At 35.3% G+C, this 21652-nt stretch overlaps 1 protein-coding gene across 12 annotated transcripts in view; it reads right to left on the bottom strand.

Annotated features, from left to right (window-relative positions):
* The window catches only part of mef2d (myocyte enhancer factor 2d), a 120910-nt gene that overhangs the window by 21229 nt on the left and 78029 nt on the right, over nt 1–21652 (bottom strand). For 5 of the 12 annotated variants that reach the window (XM_056475364.1, XM_056475362.1, XM_056475369.1 and 2 more), the window contains exons 6-10: nt 18636–18692; nt 10269–10447; nt 8215–8243; nt 4824–4948; nt 1268–1481 (exon numbers count right to left, since the gene is read on the bottom strand). In XM_056475364.1, the coding sequence (XP_056331339.1) occupies nt 1268–1481; nt 4824–4948; nt 8215–8243; nt 10269–10447; nt 18636–18692 (604 nt within the window). Of the gene's footprint in view, nt 1–1267; nt 1482–4823; nt 4949–8213; nt 8244–10268; nt 10448–18635; nt 18693–21652 lie in introns of all 12 variants that reach the window. The other 7 variants (XM_056475366.1, XM_056475372.1, XM_056475365.1 and 4 more) reach the window with 3 other exon arrangements.

Raw genomic sequence — 21652 nt, 5'->3', positions numbered from 1 at the left:
TTTACATAAAGCTTGAAATCTGTACTTTTAAATGAAAACAAAAGTTTTCTGGTTTTGTAATCTGTATGAAACGAATGCGAGGTAAAGTCCGTCCTGTCAAACGTACATCACATGACAGCAGCAGCCACTCAAACGGCCACAAACTTGTAAACAAAGAGTCGCTGTAATTTCTGGAGGAGATTCACCATCAAGAGCAGGTTGTGGATCACTTCAGAACAGCAGCGCGATCAGACGATCATTATTCAGAGGATGATAATGTCTAAAGTCTAGATCGGATATGTGGCCGACTGGAAGTGCGATAAGCACATTAATATAGCAGCATTTTTTTTTTTACACTGTATAACAATAATTAATATTTTTACAGTACTGTGACAGTTGGCTTTAGGGTTGGGGTGTTAGTAGCTGTTAAAAAATACAATTTGTTGGGTAATTTAATAGATAACATAAATAATACTCGGAACAACTACTGTTTTTTTGTTACTGTGACGGTTGGGTTCAGGGTTGGGGTGGGGGTAGATGTTAATAAAATACAATAAATAGGAAATTTAATAAATAATAGAAATAATTCTCGTTAACCTCCGGCCGCAAACGTATCCGATCTAGCAACAACCATGATAATGCATAGAACTGCCATAAATGAGGTTAGTGTCGTGATCGCTTTCATTTCGAATGTGCATACGCACTAGCTCGGGCAACCTGAATATATGCTGATTATATTTGATTCGTTTAGAAACGAAACCTATGAGACAGTTGTTGTTTTATTTTATTGGTGATTCCAAATATGTAATGTAATGGTAAACTTGGCAAACAGTTTTGGAGAATTTGATGTTTCCCCATTCAGGCAGAATACCAGAGCATACTGCCCGAGAGGCGTTTCAAAGATGACCGCCGAGTGAAATGACTTGCCTTAAAAAGACTTTGATATAAGCAGACACTTTACTTTTACTTAATATGCTTTCTGTATATACAAAAAAAAATCACTTTTGTAAATGTAATTTGACACCAATACGTCTTTAACCAAAGTAATTGTCAAGTGACCATTCAACTTCATCGAATCATATTTAGCTAAAGATAAAAGCTCAAGTTTCAGCTCAACTCTAGGGACGTCTATATCACTGCAAGTCATCTCTACAGTGCAAACAGGAAGTAGATGTGGTGCATGTGGGCTCACACTATGGACATGTGGTTATTGATGAACCAGGTGCATGTGTGAGAGGAACTGCGAGCACGAGTCAGAGAGTTTGTAAAAGGCACAGACAGGACTTACACAAGGTTGCTGAGTGAGGCCAGAGTGAGCTGCTGTGGCTGTTGTTGTTGCTGCTGCTGAGGCTGTTGCTGGGATACGGATGGCTGCTGCTGTGGTTGCTGGGATACAGATGGCTGCTGCTGCTGTTGCCAAGTGGTCATGTTGCCTGGCAACAGTGCGCCCGACGGCGTAAAGGCCTGGAGGGCTGTGAGATCTGCACTTGTTAGCTGGTACTCTGCATGAAAACAAAGAGGATCATTTAATGCATATTCATGTTTACATCATTTTTACAGAATTCCATGACTCTGATAACATAACATCTTTATCTACAGGGTTTCTGCAGATATCATAATGTCAAATTTGAGACTTTTAAAGACCTTTTTAAGACCATTAAGTATGGAATTTAAGACCTATATCACAATATCACAAAATTAGTGGTGTATTCAATGTATTCAAATTGAACAGAACTAAAGACAGGTTAGGTGCACCATTGAACTACAGAAAAAACAAACAAACAAACAAACAAACAAACATCTTAAGGCTGGCGCCGCATCGCACACCTCACGAAATGGACGAGGCTTTTATACTTGACGTGTTCGCCGTTGTGATATTCTTTAAAACGACAAGGGGCAGTCAAAAGAAACCCACAGTAAAGTCAGATGGATAAACAGAGAAGTAGAAAGTTTCTATGACAGAGCTACATCATTTAATTTTTAAACTAATTGTTTTTAAATTATTTTTTATAATTTATTATAATGATTATGAAGATTTTTATAACCATTCAAGATTTTTTAAATCAAACTTTGATGCATCACTTTTGTTCACATTTCGCACAGTTCTACCTAATAAAGTTAAATATTAATGGCAACAGAACATGGGCTGCTCTACAATTATATATTTTATTATGGCAAGAATAAAAGCAAAAACTTACAACAAATACTGACGTTTTTTGTTTTTTTTGCCCACTCCACAATTCACATATTACTGTCTGGCTATTTTCTGTCCTCTACTAATAAACTTAGAAGGCAATAATGGTCCAACATTCCTTACCATTATGACCAATAAAGCCTAGAAAAACACGGCATCAGTATATTTTAAAATCTGATAGGTTCAAATATTCCTTTCTAGCTATCAATGAAATCATTCGTTACTTAATTTTAGTTTGTAACTATTAAATTGTTTTAAATTCAAAACTGTAATATATACATCAGTGTAAAACCTATGAATGGTGGAAAAGTATTCTGTAATATTAAAACCACCCGGGTCTCTACTTTTGCATGGCCTCTTTTTTTGTTTTAAGAAACTTATCCCTCATTTTTTTCCAAACTTTTACAAAAACTCTCCCCCTTTCACGGCTGTTGCAATTTCTAGCCAAGAATTATTGGTCATCTGGTTCTCCCTATGATCACGCATGGACGGATCATAAAGATGTCTGTACACTTATACCTGTTTCAGACAAAATCTCTTCAAAGTGTTTCATATTCATAATTCATATTGCAAACACAGTGATGACTGCACTGAGTTCAATAACAGAAAGCTGATTGGCTATTGCATGTTGGTCTCATTTGTAGTTGTAATACCGCAAATTACATTTGGACTAGTGAAATAAAGAACTACAACACTACGAAAACCTAGCAACAACAAAAAAAGTATTTAAATGAGCATTAGATGTAGCGCTACATGGACATCGGAAAAATAAGACCTGTGGTAAAATATTTAAGACCTAGAACAGGGAATTTAAGTTTTTTTAAGGCCTAAAATTTTGATTTTTAAATTTAAGACCTTTTAAGACTTTAAGACCTCGCAGAAACCCTGATCTACATTAGAGACGGTAGTAATAATAAAAAAATTAAAATCGGTTGATGTTGATTTTAGAAATGTGTATAAAAAACATATGCGCATAACTGAGTAGGATGAACTTTTTATTCAATAAGAAAAGATGCGCATAAACTACAACCGACCAAATTCCACTATGCGCATTAAAAAAGGTCATATGAATTTGTTTTAAAAGTGATCATGTGATGATTAAAATGTGTTTGATGAGACAAACCAGCAGGCTGAGCACATTGTAAAACATCGGAAATATTGTTGTCATTCTAAAATGCCATAACCGTTTCTGTATTAGTGTTATTATATTTTTTTCGTACTCTTTTATGCAATATTCCTGTTTTGCGCATGAATTTAATTTGCATTTTTTGGATGGAAACATCGCTAATAACAGAGCAATGATAAAACAAAACATTATTGGCTGTTTTTTTTAAATAGGAGGAGCTACGTGTCCCACCCTCTATTCGTGTTTCAGTTACGTTAATCATCGAATAAAAATGCACATTTCAAAGCATCTCACAGGACCTTTAAAGCATCTAATTTAAAATAAGAATATTATCATTTAAAGCATTTAATATCAGAAAATGACAATATATTCACTGTATGTGTATGTGTGTGTGTGTGTGTGTGTGCGTGCGTGCGTGCGTGCGTGTGTGTGTAAGATCTATAACCCTATTTAAGTGGCAGTGTAGCAAGATTGTGAGCTGTTCTAAACTGTCTGAAAGCCTCCAACAGCAGGTTGTACAGATAAAAGCCAAAGGGAGAACATTTCAGTCATATTAAGGGAAGATAGTCATTCCAAATTTATGATTTCTACAATACTACAAATTTACATTGTCACTAACCCAGTTAAATCCCCCCAAAGGACTATCCATGAAAGACAAATGCACAAAAGAACAAGACATTTGGTGAGGAGAATTTCGCTAGCCAAACGCTTTAACACAGCAGCTGGAATTGCTCTACAGTACAGTGCTGAAAGATCTGCTAATCATACAGTCTTGACGTTTAAGTGATTGAACTGAAAGATCTACAATGACCAAAGCTCTCTTAAGCTGAAAGAATCACAAGGCTAGACTAACCTTTGCTAAAGAGCATGTAGTGCGGACAGAGAACCGGTCCAGATTTCGTTTGATTATGAAATTCATTTATGAATAATAAATTATTACAGAAAGATTCTTTTTGTTTGGGTCTGATGAGAAACTAAACTAAACACAAAGTGTGTAAAGAAGTCAGTGGAAGGTGCAAATGTTTATCAAAATATCCTTCAGCAACTTACAGTGCATTATTTAAGAAAAAGTAAAGTTTTCATAAACAGTTCTCGAATTATAATTCCACCCCACTCCAATATTTCAGAAAACGTGGAACATTTCATTTATTTATTGGCAAATAAATGTTCTAAATTATAATATTCTTTCCTGAAATTTTCAAAACACTTAATCAGTAGTTCAACCCAGAGAAGCGATAACTTTCAAGTGGTCTCATAATTTGTTTCCATGGCTGCATTAATCAATTTATTTTCAAAACAAATTGAAGTGAAAAATCCAGTCTTCATAAGAGGCAATAAATAACCGTAAACTAAGCAAGGAAGATTGAAAGAGGCCAAGTGAAAGACTCAAATGGACCATGACCTTCATTTAATTCAAATGTCTCTGCAAGCATCTCTCTGGAGCGTTAACTCAAGCAGGCTCGTGTTCGGCTCTCTCTAATGTGTGCCGGATGTCTGGGCTTCTTACTATGATGTCACCCTCACCTGTGTTGTAGGCGGTGGGCATAGAGAATGGAGTCAGGAGGCTCGGCGTTGCCACGGAAACCACTGGTGTGGTAAGAGGCTGGGTCACTTGAGAGGTGCCTAACCGCTGAGCATTCTGGAAAACCAGAGAGAGAGAAAAACAGACAGAGATAAAGTACGATGTGTGAGATCTACATGAGCTATTTCTATAATGAAGAACACACCCGCAAGACTTGTTTACATATACATATGAACACACAATCATCAAATTCCTGACACTTCTGAACCCTACATCTTACAGACAATTTCTAAACTTTTAAAATCCATCCTAAAAACACCTTTTGGGTTTTTTTATAGGTATGGGACGATAACCATTTTCAAGGTATACCACGGTTTGTAAAAGTCAAGGTTTTAAAACCACCAACATTTTCTGCTATATTTATTTATTTATTTTTTAGTATTTAGGACAACAGTATCTTGGAAACAATAGAAACAATCCCCAAAGATGCCATTTTAAATTGTAATGAAATCTGTGTTTTTGAAGCTAATGAAGACAGTAGAAGTCAATGATTAATTTGAATTATTTAGCCTGACATGTTTAGCTACTATTCCAAAATATTTTAAATGTTTCTCAAAATAAAATATATCGTGTTCAAAGGGGAAAACGTTTTAGTTTTTTTACCCAGACATTTAAAAAGAACTTATTTTACAGCAGTAATCACAATACTGTGAAATACTGTGATTTTTATCCAAGGTTATCATACCGTCAGACTCTTATACTGGCCCATGCCTAGTTTATGACGCATGAAACATTTAAATCATTCATATGTTCTTTCAAGGTTAAATGAAACTGCTGCTAGCGACGTCTATATCTATAACATGATTAAGCAGCTTATCCATCATATAGCAACATTAGTTGTTTATTTGTCAAAGAAAGAAAATGCAATTATAAATGTTAAATCATAAATCAGATGTAAAATTAAAATAATACCATATTGCTTACAAAATATGTTGCTGAAAAAATATTGGTATTTGTACATGTATACGTATTTTATACAAGGGTGAAAGATAAAAAGAGATTTCAAGCATCAAAATAAATTTTTCCTCTGAATAATGATGACTAGCATACAATATTAACAAGATATACAGAAGACAGAGACTAAATATATACTATTTTTATAAATATTAAGTTTAAAATGAGCTTTTATGACACTGTGTTTAGCCTTGTGGTTATCGCTACTCTACTATCTGCAAAGCATGAAAAAGCCTCAATAATGTTTTTATACCATGTCTTTTGAGGTAAATTCACAACAAAATCATTTGATGACATTTCATTTTTACAAAAGTATATCTATTACATCAAACAACAATGAAACATTTTTAACCTACACTATACATACATACATACGTACGTACATACATACATACATACATACATACATATGTACATACATACGTACGTACGTACGTACGTATGTATGTATATATGTATAGTGTAGGTAAAAAAATGTTCCATTGTTATATATAAACAGGGCTTAGCATAACTGAGTACACTCCATTTTAAAAAAGAATATTTGTATCCATTTCTCAGTGAATATAGGCAATGTATTTTGGTGCATTTAAACAAGACAGATTTATTAAACAGATATATTTATTAAAATAATGTTTTAGTCTCCAAAATATACTTAGACCAAATATACTTTTGGACCGTTATCATAAGTTATTTTGTAAGATAAGCTCCAGATTTGGCTTCAGTACTGACTAATCTAATGTATATGCACAAATATAATATTGTATAGCTTCATATTAAAAATATGAATTTAAAAGATAGATTTGTGAGGGGTGGACTTATAAAGGCTGAGCACTGTATATGTAAAATATAAATAAGAAGTAAAACTAATACAATACCATAAGGCTTACAAAATGTGTTATTGAAAAAATATTGGTATTGGTATTTGTATATATATATATATATATATATATATATATATATATATATATTATATATATATATATATATATATATATATATATATATATACACACACACACACACACACATACACACACACACATATATTTTCCTGTAAAAAATGACTATCATATATTATTACTATGATTTACAATAGACGTTTTTTAAATAAATAGTAAGTTTAAAATGAGCTTTCACTGTATGTCACTGTGTCTAGCATTATGGTTAACGCTGGAAAAAGCCTCAATAATGTTTTTATACCATATCTCTTGGGGCATATTTATAATCAAATTATTTGAAGACATTTAATTTTGACATAAATATATCTATTACATAAAATGTCAATGGAACATTAATTTACCTACTTTGACATTAAAGTGGATGATTTACTTGTATTAAATATGTTTTCTATGCATTTAAAATCAATTTCTGCAAATGTTTAAACCCAAACAGGATGATCTATCTTTGATCTACATGCATTTAATGGCAAAAAAACATCAAAAGAAGAACATTAATTTCATTTGTAAAAAATATAACTGTTTTTCTTTTGACTTTTACTCAATTGATTGCATTATGCTCATTAAATGGCATAGTTTTCTAAGTAAATCTCATTAACCAAATGAATAATTCAACACACACATACAGATACACACAAACACACAAAAAAACTCATTGTTCAGCTCTGCTCTGAATCATGCAGAAAAAACAAAACTAATCTTCACAACAAAACACACAATAACAAAATGGGTAGAGTGTGTCTGCAGGGCAAACCAGTGTCACAAGTTTGCATTTAAAGCCCTGGAGTGCTTGGAGAGTCTACAAGAGGATAGAGGCCACATTTTTAGTCAACAGACTTCCGTGATTCAGCAGTCGTTTAGACATTGGCTTTGCCCTGCTCATGCACAGAATCAGTCTCAAATCCAAAAGCTAAAATGGCTGAAACACTCCCCCAAACTCAGACATACATGCAATACTCTTAATGTGTCATTGGACAACAATCATTAAAGCAAAATACATCAAACAGTGAAAGAAGGTAGAGAGAGGCAGACAAATTGATCTCTGGAGTGAGGGTTTCTGCTCCGCTGCGCTCCACATTTGATCTAGTGTGTCTGACTCATGTGAGATCAACCCATGCATATGTGCATTTCGCCTTGAGTGTATGTGTGTGTGTGTGTGTGCATTCATTTCAAAACTGAACATAATCATCAGGCAGTCAGCCTACAACTGAATAAACAGTGCGCATTTAACTCCAATTCACTGATCACCAATTAGACCACATATAAATAACACTGTATAAGCTACGAAATAAATAACTGTTTAACCACAGTTAATAATGATGTATGTGTGAGTGAAATGCAATAAAAACACTCATTTAGCATTCATCAAATGTTGTGGAACCGTTCACAGCACAACAGTCAAAAGAATTGAGCTGTATTCACCTCACTCACCAACTCCAGCTCTTCATCTGTCTGTGAGGCCAGAAACAAATAGAAAGCAGAGATTATAACTCCTAAAACACACACACACAAGCCCTGTTTTACACCTGGCTTGTGTCTCGGTTAACACAAAACAACTGCTGGTAACATGTGCTGCCAGTAACCACTTCAGATCAGGTTTCAAGCAAAAGGTTTTGGACCTCATGACTGCATCCATTACTATCAACAGCTATTGATGTCACGTTTAAAATCTTTCATCTACTCAATGCGAAGATCAAAATTAAAATAAATAAATAAATTTTTAAATAACGAAATAAAAGTCTGCATTTTAATGTATTCTGTAATTTAAAAATACAATAATAAAAGTCTCAATAAAGTCTTACAAAAGAATATACTGCTGGGTTCATTGTTCACACCATATGCAAATTGAAGTATTTGTGTGAAAAGATTACATACAAAATCAAGGAAATGTGCCAATAGAGGTAAATTTCCCTCTGAACGGCGCGAATAACACAGAATGCACATTATTCGCCTTAATTCAACTTCAAAATTTGTGTGAAGCCAAAAAACATCCTGTGAGTAATCTAGAGCAAGTGACGCAATGCTTTGCATCCAGTGTGAACCCAGCATAAGGCTTTTTTTAATCATCTTTGATTTATTTCTAAGTAACTTATAATGCAGCTAATGTTGAGAAAGGGAAACTTTTGGACAAGGAAAACTACATTATGATAAGTATTATCTTTTGTTTTTTTTAACTGGTTAAAATCAGCAAGGTCTACAAACTGACAGAGCTTTGTGGTGATAAAATCTTGCAGTGCTTCCCACAGGTTTGAAATATACTTGTGGTGGAAGCCTGATTGAAACACACCTTTTACCCGCAGCACATACTGTAAATGGTCAACTACATGTGACAAACAACAAAAAAAGTTATTTTTAACAACATTTTTATTTATTATGACACTGTAATACACCTTATCTTTTTTCAATGGGTTAAAGTTATTAAAAAAAGGCTGTTGAAATAAAGAAATCCACTACTTCTCTTATTTTTATGCTATTTAGGAGCCATGTGCACCCACTGACAGGTGAAGGCTGCTCTCTCTCTCTCTCTCTCTCTCTCTCTCTCTCTCTCTCTCTCTCTCTCTCTCTCTCTCTCTCTCTCTCTCTCTCTCTCTCTCTCTCTCTCAAGTTGCTTTATTGGCATGACATAGTACAGTATTGCCAAAGCATTCTAGATATTTATAAACTATGTAATATATTAACATCATTAAATTAATCAAATATACAGCAAGTGACAAATACATAACAGAAAAAATGAATAAAAATATAATTATGGCGAAAATTGATAATAATTACTGGAATAAAAAGTGAAGATTATTTAAATTAGGTAAATTAGTTGATTAGCCATTTCTAATGGTGTACAAATATTTTGCAGCAAGTATATTTTGTTCTCCCCGAGTATATAGTAAAGTTTATCTGAGTCGTTTATAAAATGATTAAGCATTTAATGTTTCTGTCGCAAAAGTAATGCAAAAACGCATACAAATAACAGCAACTTTAGAAAGCGAAAGTAGAACCCGAATCCAAGACATTTTAGGAGATTCAGAAACTCTGTGGGTCAGCAGAGCACGTGATGTGTGAGTTTTGAACGTTTTTGTGCATATAGGACTAGCAGTAGGAAACATGCAGAGCAAAAGAAAGATTTTCCACTGATTAATCAATTGCGAATGTTTGGCTTTTTTGGACAAAAACAAAAAAAGTGTAAAAGGATAATAGTAATAGTATTATTCATGTGTCACCACCAAAGTCTATGTGTGGGAAGCACTGCCTTGTATTTAATGCCTTTATCTAATACTGACCATTTTGATCGTATCAAGCCAGATCAGTGTATCTGACAGTTTACTTTCCTTTTCGCTATCTTCAGAATCACACTAAGAGCCTAGACCTCTTCCCATCTCTAACATTAGCCCCCATACATTGGCCTTATAGCGTAACAGTGAGCAGTTGTGAGATTTGACAGTGTTTGGCTCACTGAGGAATGTGCAGTAGGAAAGTGCTCACCAGCTGCATAAGGCCCTTGCTGCTCTGCGAGGTGATGACCCGAAGGTCCGGTTTGCGGCTGTTCGCCATCTGAGCGCTGGGCGGAGGTGGAGATTTAGCCTGGACTACTTTCCCCATGCTGTTGCCGTTGGAGACTGAGAGGAGTCCTGGGGAGGCCCTGGCACTGACGTAACCATTGGCTACAGAAGGAGAAAGAAAAATGAGAAGACAGAGAAATGTCAATACAGAGAAGGTGGCTTGGTTGCTTTCTTTCAACATCAATACCTTTGCGTTGCAGCAGAATTTTCAGTCCTGCATTTCAGCTATTAATATGGTCATGTTGACACAGTTTGGTTATTTGCAGGAGTGATAATCGTATTTCATAAGCAAAAATCACAGGTTTAAATTTTTAGAACTCAAAAATGTATTTTTGGCAAGGCAGTGTTGTGTGAACTGAACTGTAATGGACTAGATGTTAGTCACGTTACACAGTGCGAGATAAACGCTTTGTCTAAAGAGTGTGATTTTCATGCATTGTTTGAGAACTGAGATGCAAATATGAGCTCAGCTAATCTTGTACTTTGTCTAATGTGAGACATGATGCAAATGTGCTATTTGCTTTAGATCCTGGCTATGGCTACAAGGACATGTTTAGTCTTATTTAGAATGAAATTATTCTGAATGGTGAATCCATATTTAGGGCCCTTTCATCCACAGGGCGCAATAAGGCGCAAGACGTGGATGGTGCGATTTGTTGCCATTTTCAGACCAGCGCAACCCTAATTTTCTTGTTTTGCACCACTTTGTTTAAATAACAAATCCCAGTGTTTCCTCTAGGATTTTTTCCAGCTGTGGCGGCAGACCTTTTTTACACAGATCTACCAACTACCTGTGGCGTTATTTCAATGACAAATGTCGTGAGCGCAGTATTAGAAGTCGAGATCGCATTTATGTAGTAGCCTACGAGCATGCGGATCTCTTTGCTTGCGCGCAGATTTTTTCTGCTCGTGCACAAAACTTCTTGCACGCCCCCTCAAATATAAGGCGCTTTAAGAGCACGCAGATCTTCTTGTGCACTCTCAAATAAACGCTGCTGAAGAGTGATTTAGTGCGTTTATGTAACGAGCATGTCTCCAGCATTCATTAGATTTGCTAGGAATATTTATGAATGCCTCCAGTATTAATGCGTCCTGAAATAAAGTAAAACGGCTATACGTCGTGTTTGCTGGCCTTACGCATCACACACCTGTCACAGTCAGCACGTAACCTTAAAGGGTTAAGCAAATGACGCACAGCACTACTACGGTTACAGAAAAGTTTGCTCTGTTATAATTCACTTACCTTTTAATACGCTTTGGTGCGATTGTCACCCGCTATTAAAAAAATAGAATGTTTTGAATGAGAAGCTGTAATGTAGCCGTGGCGGGATGAATTTTGGCGTGGCGCCCCGCCATGGAAGAATGAATGTAGCGGAAACCATGAATCCATTTGCACCACTTTGTGGACTCATGGGTGTTCCAGTCAAAAAAGGAGGTGTTGTTGTTGACACATTGCTATTTTGAGGATACGTAAGAACTGGACGTGTGTTTGGATATAACTCAGTTTCTTGACCACACTTCGTTATTATTGTTCATTTATTAATTTGCTGCAAATTAGAACTGAATTTAGAAATAGTTTAGAAGCAAATCTTTGCGCTTAACAAACGAAATTAAATATGCAGACTGATGGATGTCTTTAGTTGAGTGATTATTTTTGTCCATGTTAATGTATCTATTGTCGGTGTGGTTTTTACTGACTGTCAAAAGTTATTCATACGGACCTCTCATTTACACCTGGTATTATGTATTGTTTTTGTCAATCTGATCTCAAGTAGACCACAACAAGTAAAAGTGTATAAAGGGGTCTAAAACGTTTTTAATATCTCAGTTCCTGAGGTTGTCGAAAATGTATTTGGATTGCTTTTGAATTGTAAATGCTCATGTGATCGAATGTGTTCAAATGGCCACGAAAGACCAGCTACTCTCTACTGACCAAACATATGATTTTAATAAAGTTTTTGATTTCGTCTGAGCACATTTGTAAGCTGCGTAACATTGGTTTGTTCATTCAATAGTCCTTATGTGGCGACTTGAGCACTCCTGTGAACGCATAACGTGTCAAAATAAGAACAAAGGGTCTGTCTGAAATCTGAGCACAGGTGTTCACGGGACAGACTTAAACATGCTAATACCAGGTGCCAATGTGTCTCGGGTGACCACATGTTATCGGATCACTGAAAACACATGTTAAAACCATGTGGAAACGAGGCCAAACAGAATACAAACTTGACTTCAGTTGACTTCACAAGTCTCTGCTGTGTAAACAGGACATTTTGAGACTCATTTCCAAATTCAAAACTTATATGTGTAGCACAACTTTAAGACCACAAATTACATGACTGTGATCATATTTTCTCTTTTGATGGAATAACCCAATAATGAACAAACAGGAAAATTAATCCTATTAGGGTCTCCATCACGGCAGATGTGTTTTCTAACACTTTATGCCACACACCAAATCCTCTGTTTTTTGGGGATTACAACTCTATTATGTTGTAATTGGAGGATTAATTGTGACTGGTTATTAGGTTGGAGAACCGCATTCCTTCCGTTGAGGAGGAAATGCAACGAACAAGCAGACGAACACAGGGAAGATATCGGAGCATCAAACTGACACCAGTTCATCCTGTTCCTCGACCTTCTTCCCAGCTTTGTTGTCGAAATATTTTCACTCCATTCTGTTTATGATGCTGCAGGACTCGTAATGCTTGATCTAATCCGATAAGTAGTCAAACTCAAGGGCAGAGAGGAAGGCAGAGTATGTGATCTGTGTTTGAGAGAGAGAGAGAGAGAGAGAGAGAGAGAGAGAGAGAGAGAGAGAGAGAGAGAGAGAGAGAGAGAGAGAGAGAGAGAGAGAGAGAGAGCGAGAGCGAGAGAGAGAGCGAGAGCGAGAGAGAGAGAGAGACTGGGGACTTTCCCAATGCTTTCCCACATTCTGGAACTGAATAACACAATTCTCTCAACAACATTAACGTCACTCGCTAGTGCTATGGCAACACACTGATGTCTCAGCTGAACCAAAATATCCCAAATATTTATACTACAAATATTTTTAGCAACGCTATTTTAACTTGCTGCAGGAGGGCAGACGGGGTTGGTTGGCTACAAGAATTTGATAGCAATGGGTAAAGTTCTGGGTTAAAATAGTCATCATACTCACTAATTTTATATAAAACAGACCTTTTGTAACAAACACATATTCACAACTTGTACACATTCTTTGCCTATAAAGACATATGCCAAATCACAATGTAATATATATATTTTTTATTTAAAGACCTTCCATGCAGTGTGTTACACATCTCTAAGTGAGTAAAAACGTCCAGCTAAGGTTTAAATCTAAAAGTGCACTGTGTTTAAAACTATTGATTCTTTAACGAAATAGTCGACTCAGAGTCGAATAAATGAATCATGTTAGGTTCAGATCTTTTGCCTGACTGAGTCAACATCGATACGATATATCGTCGAATATGTAGTACCGGATCCAGTAAAACGTGACGCTTTAAACACTAGCAGAGCGCGGGGGATCATGGAACTGATCATGACACGAAGATGACGATGTTCCCAACAATACTTCAGTATAGTCAACCATGTGCTGTGTTTGTTCCTGTGATTTTTCGGATATTTGACACAATAACCTACGCTGCAACGCAGGATTTGCCAGCCAATTGCTATTAAAGAAAAAAGCAGCAGAGGCTATTGTGTGTGGGACTTTGTCAAACTTTGACAAACTTTTGTCAAACAGGGACCAGTTTCTTCTTCCTCCGTATCATAACATGTACAGTTAAAGTCAGAATTATTAGTCCCCCCTTTGATTTTTTCTTTTTTAAATATTTCCCAAATAATGTTTAACAGAGCAAGGAAATTTCCACAGTATGTCTGATAATATTTTTTCTTCTGGAGAAAGTCTTATTTGTTTTATTTCGGCTAGAAAAAAAGCAGTTTTAATTTTTTTTTAAATTCCATTTTAAAGTCAATATTATTAGCCCCTTTAAGCTAATTATTTTTTTGATAGTCTACAGAACAAACCATCATTATACCATAACTTGCCTAATTACCCTAACTTGCCTAGTTAACCTTATTAACCTAGTTAAGCCTTTAAATGTCACTTTTGCCATTGTGTGGATTAATACTGAATGTGTGTCGCTGTTATTACTTGGAGTTAGCGTTAAGAGTAGCGTAATATGCTAGTGTTTAACTGCATTGCTTTATTGCATTCCTGCATTGGGCTCTGTGTGCTACTTCAAAGCCATGGTGGGCGTTTCTGTCTGTCTCGCACAGAACCCAGTCAACCAATCACAATAGACTGGGTCATTGGACCAATCACAGCAGATTAGCCTCTTGCAAAGGAAGGGTTTGGGAACAAATGAATCGCTGAACAAATCATATGGGAGTTGTTGGGATAATTAGGTAAAAATAAATGCTAATTATAAGATAATGAAAGTGTTTTCTGACCTTGCATGCATTTCAGCCTGTTGTTGGAGACCCCCAAAATCAAAACATGACCTTTTATAATCCAAAATAGGGGCTCTTTAAAATTGTACAGCAACCCAGAACCTTTTCCAACTATTACTACAGAATGTCAGTACATAATTTCAGTCATGATTTACTAAAACATGATTAAAACATTTAATCTTTCACTTGTTAAAACACCCACTTCTATCCAATCTCCCAAAATGTCCTCTTTAATTTTTACCTTGATGGGTAATCTTAATATTTGGATACTGATTAAGGTAAACTCCGCCAGCCAATCACAGTCTCCTCTGATGCTTCTAAAATGAGCTATATGCCAAAAACCAGATTAATACACCAAATAAAAAAGTCCAACAAAGGAAGATTCTGAATCAGCTTCAGACTGAAGAGACTTTTAGAGTTCGATATTTTATCCTATCTGAGCTCAGGTTACAGGGCAACAACAACTGCGTGTTGCTCCACTAGATGTCTGTGTGTGTGTGTGTGTGTGTGTGTGTGTGTGTGTGTGTGTGTGTGTGTGTGTGTGTGTGTGTGTGTGTGTGTGTGTGTGTGTGTGTGTGCAACAACCGCGTCAGCAGCTCTGAATGGAAAGAGATTGCAAGGGGAGCTGCAATTCCTTGGCAGCAGAGAAGAGACGTGCTCAGCTGTTCTCTGCCCCAGGAAACACAGCTTTAACTTCAGTCTGGGACAGAAACGTGTATAAACACACTTGTTTATGCTCCATGAACTCTGGTGAGAGAGTATGCTGGTAAATCCAGTGGATACGAGTGTGTGCGTGCTGTTTGTGTTAGTACATAAATGTGAGCGTCAGCTGTAAGCCCTGGCCTCTCTTAATCTCTACTTCAAAGGTCTGACTGGTTTTTCTTTTCGTCTGTGTCCGTGTCTTTCTCACTCTCCGTCCCTCTCTCTCAGGGGAATGGCAGGAATGCTGGATGACGTCAATGCTGACATTCCCAGAGCAACAGCTGAGAATGGAGGGAAGGGAGGGGCAATGGACAGACACACACACAGAGAGAGAGAGAAGGAGACCCAAGCAGAGGTAACGGACAAGGAGAAGCAGTTCAGTCAGAGCTAAGAAAGTTTATTGGTGGAACTAAAATCATATCTATTTATATTAAAGCCACTTTCCATGGATAGGGTGAAACTATTAAATCTCTTGTTTTTCACTAAATGTTAAAAGAGGGGTTTAAGCTCCAGAAAATGCATGAAACATGCAGAAATTTAAAAAATCTAATATCAAATATATCAATATCTAACTCAAATGTAATAAGATAGATTTAGATATATTTGATTTTGAAAAAAGGCATTAATATGTTTAATATCAAATATAGCTCTAACACAATTTATTATAATAAAATCTAAATGGAATTTTATTAAAAATGATTTGTGTATATTATTCTATTTTGTTAATTATATTTAATAAATGAGTGCAAAAATGTAAAAATCTAATATCAAATATATTTATGTCCAACTCAAATGTAATATTAACATAGATATAGTCATATTTGATTTTGAAAAAAGGCAGAAATTCAAATGTTTAATATCAAATATATATATATATATATAATGCAAATTTATTATTAAAAATATTAATTAAAATGGAATTTTATAAAAAAATTATTTAAGTGTATTTTATTATATGTTGTCAATTATATTTAATAAATAAGCGCAAAAATGTAAAAATCTCATATCAAACATATCGATATGTTATCTCAAATGTAATATTAAGATATAGTCATATTTGATTTTGAAAAAAGGCAGAAATTCAAACGTTTAATATCAAATATATCTATATCTAACACAAATGTATTATAAAAAAATATATATAAATGAATGGAATTTTATTTAAAAATATTTGTGTATTTTATTATATTTTGTTAATTATATTTAATAAACAAACTGAATTAATTTCATTTCACCAAAAGCTTTATTTGTTTGATTTTTTCCCCAACTTTGATAACGTGGTTGAAAGTTAAAATATAAATAAAGTTAATACTAGGAGTTAAACCCTTGGTAACACTTTACAATAAGGCTGTCATAAGGTAATGCAATCACAAACACGAATAAACAATTAACAATACATTTATTACAGTATTTATTTATAACTCTTAACTTAACGTAATGAAAACAGTAGTTAAAATTTAGTGAAGTAGTTGAAATTTAGCAATGAAAATTAAACCAAACTGAAACTGAAAACTGGACAGACACAGTTTCAATTTACTAGAACTTCTAAAGTATTTTCAGCTGCTTTGACACAATCTACATTGTAAAAGCGTCATAGAAATGAACATGAATTGAACTGAATAGAATTAAATAGTTCATTGCTTGTCCTTGTTATCGCACAGTACATCAACTAGCGTTAACGCGTTAACTTTGTATTCTAATAATTCATTAATAAATGTTGAAATTAAATGCTGTACAAGTTTTGTTTATTCATAAGTTATTAAGTATATTGACTAATATTAAATAATGGAATAGTATTGTAATGTGTGAGCAAAGGCTTTTATTTGTTGTATTATTAGTAACTGCTTACTAATTTGAATAACTTAAAACTACGCAAATATTAAATAAAATTTGATTGTATTAATTAGAATTAGCCAATAAAATACATAATATTTATATAGTTTTGATATTATGTCAAAACTATGACATTGTATAATTTAAATGCATTGTATGATTGTTACTTCGGTTAACAGGTTAATAGTTAAAACATGAACCACAGGAACTGAACACCTCTTGCTTTCACACACACACGCACAATCCCAGGAAACCATGGGAGGTGTTTTTTCGGTGACTCTACAAGAGCCGTTAGCCTCATTGCTGATTAAATGTTCACATTTTAAATGGCCACTTAAAATGTCCATGAGACTCGTGTGCTCTTTGATGATCACAAGCAGGAGAACCAACAGCTGTCAGGGACAGTCAAGATTGGCTGGGTGGAGAGAAGGGAGTGTGACAGAGGGGGACGGGACGAGACGGGACGGAGCGTGCTGGTTTAAGCTGGGTATTCAGAATGTCATGAATGAGATATGAAGAACAGCTGAGAGGGGAAAAGGATGGAAAGACAAGTCCACAGAAGCACAGAAAAAGAAAAGAAAGGAGGAATAAAAGGATTCTAACATTTTTCAAAATATCTTGTTTTTTATTTAACGGTTGGGAACAAGGAAAAATGAATGATTATTAATGGCAAAATTTTCTTTTTTGGGTAAACTATCCCTCTTTAAGTGTTCCACTTGAGTTCCAACAAAAGAAGTCAATGGTGACCAACCTCTATTCGGACACCAACATTTTTCAAAATATCTTCTTTTGTATTATACAGAATAAATAAAGTCATACAGGTTTGAAACAAGCGAGTACCAATGACAGAATGTTTACTCTGGATGTGAACACCAGGTTTAAATGTGGTCAAAAAGAGAGTGATAGCAGAAAGCTTGGGTAGGAAAACTGACATGCATAGTGTTGAACTGTAACAGTTCTGTCACTTGTGCCCCACGGTCCCAAGAGAGTGTTTACAGGCATGCTTGGAGAGCACACTATGAGCTTCAGCTGTCATGAGCAAACAGGTGTGTGACAGTGGACTGATCACTCGCTTTTAGATTTTGTGCCTGGACAACCTTCACGGAGCTGCTGTCATTCTCATAATCACAGTCAGATCAGATCATATCTTATCGGATGAGATGGAAAAAGCCTCTATCCACTCTGTGGGTCTTAAGTGTGCCCTTCGATTTTAAGCAGCTTGACTCAGACTGATGCATAATTCAGGTGAAAATGAAGAGGTGTTATTGGGGCCGTCTGGCTAGTGGGAGGAAAGACTTACCCACAGGGCTCGGGCACGCTCCATTTGAATTGTTGAGGTCACCACCCAGAAGAGCACCTGAAAAATAGAAAGAAGAGCTTACAGGGAGCCTGAAACCTTGAGTTAAGCCACCAAATTCTAGTCTAAGGCTAAATAAATCTGGAAGTAGACATGAAGGCTTTGTGTTTTAAACTAAAATCAATCATTATCATCTGACTTTCACTGTTCATGGTTTAATAATTGTTCTCAGACTTTCACATATTCACCAACACTGACTTTTACACGCATTTTGTTTTATTTATTTAATGAAATTTAAGGGGGTAGCATAGTGGCTCATCGGTTAGCACTTTCGCCTCACAGCAAGAAGGTCGCTTGTTTGAGTCCCGGCTTGGCCAGTTGGCATTTCTGTATGGTGTTTGCATGTTTTCCCCATGTTAGCGTGGGCATCCTCCGGGTGCTCTGGTTTTTCCTACAGTCCAAAGACATGAGCTATAGGTGAAATGGGTGTACTACATTGGCCGTAGTTTCCCAGTACTGTGTTGCAGCTGGAAGGGCATCCATTATATTAAACATATGATGGAATAGTTGGTGGTTCATTCCGCTATAGTGACCCCTGATAAATAAGGGACTAAGCCGAAGGAAAATGAAAGAATGAATGAAATTTAAGGAAAAATTCTAATTCAATCACCTGTTCAAAACCTGTTTGAGTTTCTTTCTTCTGTTGAACATAAAGGAAATGTATTTAAAAACCATACTGGAAGCTGGCACCCATTGACTTCTATAGTAATTTATTTCCTGTTATGGAAATCGATGGGTGCCAGCAACCAGCGTTTTTTCTTTTTTTTTATCAAAACCAATTTTTTTTCCTGTGTTCAACAGAAGAAAGAAACTCATAAAGGTTTAAAACCACAACTAAATGATGAGGTAATTTTCATTTCTGGGTGAACAACCCCTTTAACTGCATAGCAAAGAATAGAATTGAGAAGAATATAATTTGCAATCCAGTATATTTCCATTCAGTTTTTGGGAAAGTAGAGTTTTTAAAACTAATTGTGAAGACTTTCACACCATTACACTATTATAAACTAAAAACTCATTACATTTTTTACTTTCTATTCACAAAAATTATTAGGCAGCAAAAATAAGACAATAATAATATGAATAATAAACGCTACGTGCATCAGATCAGACTATTAGAATGTTTTCTGAAGGATCATGTAAGACTGAAGAGAGGCATAATATATGTAGCTTTGGAAAAAAAAACATTACATTTAGGAATAAATTAGAATATTGAAATGGTAATAATATTTAAAATGATTATTATTTTTACTGTTCCTATGACCCAAAACAGCATAATAAAAATGAATAAAACCAGCTCATTTAGCATGAAATAATTGTTTTGATTATAGTGTATCCCTTAAATGACCTTCTAGTTTGATCATGCCACATATTAGCAACTGCTTTCTTTATGGATGTTTGCGCTCAGAGAGCTATTAAAATATTTCCACTCAAATCAATATTTAATTGTTTACTTATGGGATAATGTACATCAAGACAGTTGTTATGGCAAAACAAACCCTTTCAAAGTGATTCAAGTTTCATGTTGGGGTCTCGATTGCCCTTTTTGTTGTTTATTCAGTGATAACAGCTGTTCGAACTTGTACAAATGTCTGTATATGCACTTTTAAACTGTCTCTCATGCATGTTACACAGCTGTGCCAACAATTTCCACTGTCTGTGCCTTGTGGCAATAAAGGCTTCCATTCTGAAATGATTCAATTGAGCAGTTATTTTCTTTTAAAGCTTTTCCTAACAGTGATTATGTTACATGAGTCAGTAGTCCTTCAAGTTTTCAAGGATGCATTAGAACACGTTAATGTTCACACTACAAATGTCCTCCTCTGAGTGATCAGACCACAATGAGATGCTGTGAACCCCTTTTACTACTCGATTTCTTTACAACATTAAAAGCAATTCCTGTTCATGTTGTAAAGGTTCTATTGTAAGCATTTGTTTATGCATTTAACAAACAAGTACGCAAAATTGTACATTTCTTACAGAATAAGTTTTGATGTTAGTTAATAATAGCAGTTCACTGTCAGTGTGTGAAATATGAAATACATTTTTAAGTCTTGGATATGCTTGACGTTAATAGTGGTTTGGCATGCTGTCCCAGGAGAGAACCCTGAGCTGGGAGATAATTCAGCCCAAGCATATAAAAGGGGGTCAGAGATCAGGAGTGTCCCATGAGCTACCCCTGGAAAATGGAGGAAAAGGAGGAGATGGGGTGGAAGGGGGATTCTTCGAACATGAAGAAAAGGCAGTAGGGTAAAATCAATCTATTTATTGTAAGCTTGGATCAATCTGATTGGATTATTACTGATTATGGAGGAGCAGATGAAATTAGTTTATAAAACTTCACCTATACTTAAATACAAAAAGTATTTGTCATTATTTGATATTTTATGTTAGTTTTTATTACCAATAAACCAATGGAACTTCATTAATCCAATCACGTGATCGGAAATCTGGCCCGACCACGCAGTTTCAGACTCGATCGGAATCGGACATTACCTCCCAACCAGGACTCAAATATACATGTATATATATTCTGATTACTTTTTTAACACGTCTATAGTTATGCGGTTAGACCTCTTTCTTAACTTCACACAAAAACAGCAAAGCGTGCGGCATGACATCACTTTGTTGCAGAGACTCTATTGGTTAAATGGAGGCAAACATTACCATAGCAAACTGTGAGATACTGTATGTAAACTTGGGATTGCCTGCTGGGTATTTTAAGTTGACGGGCTACTGTATTTGTTTTTATATTAGATTTTTTTTAAAATATATTTACTGTTGCACTAAAGTCCAAAAGTGAAGAATTTAAGTTATTTATTACTTGATTGTTTAAGCTACCTCACAGAAGTGCTCTGTTTGTTAACAGAGTTGTTGAATGCTAAAATAAGATGAATTAAATAAAAAATAAGGATCACCCTGGATCAGTTTCTTCATTCTTCTTTATTTTTTTTAAAGAA

The sequence above is a fragment of the Danio aesculapii genome, chromosome 16 (genome assembly GCF_903798145.1).
Source record: "Danio aesculapii chromosome 16, fDanAes4.1, whole genome shotgun sequence".
Classification (NCBI taxonomy): domain Eukaryota; kingdom Metazoa; phylum Chordata; class Actinopteri; order Cypriniformes; family Danionidae; genus Danio; species Danio aesculapii.
The sequence above is the reverse complement of the archived record's forward strand: the minus strand, read 5'-3'. Positions and strand labels throughout refer to the sequence as shown.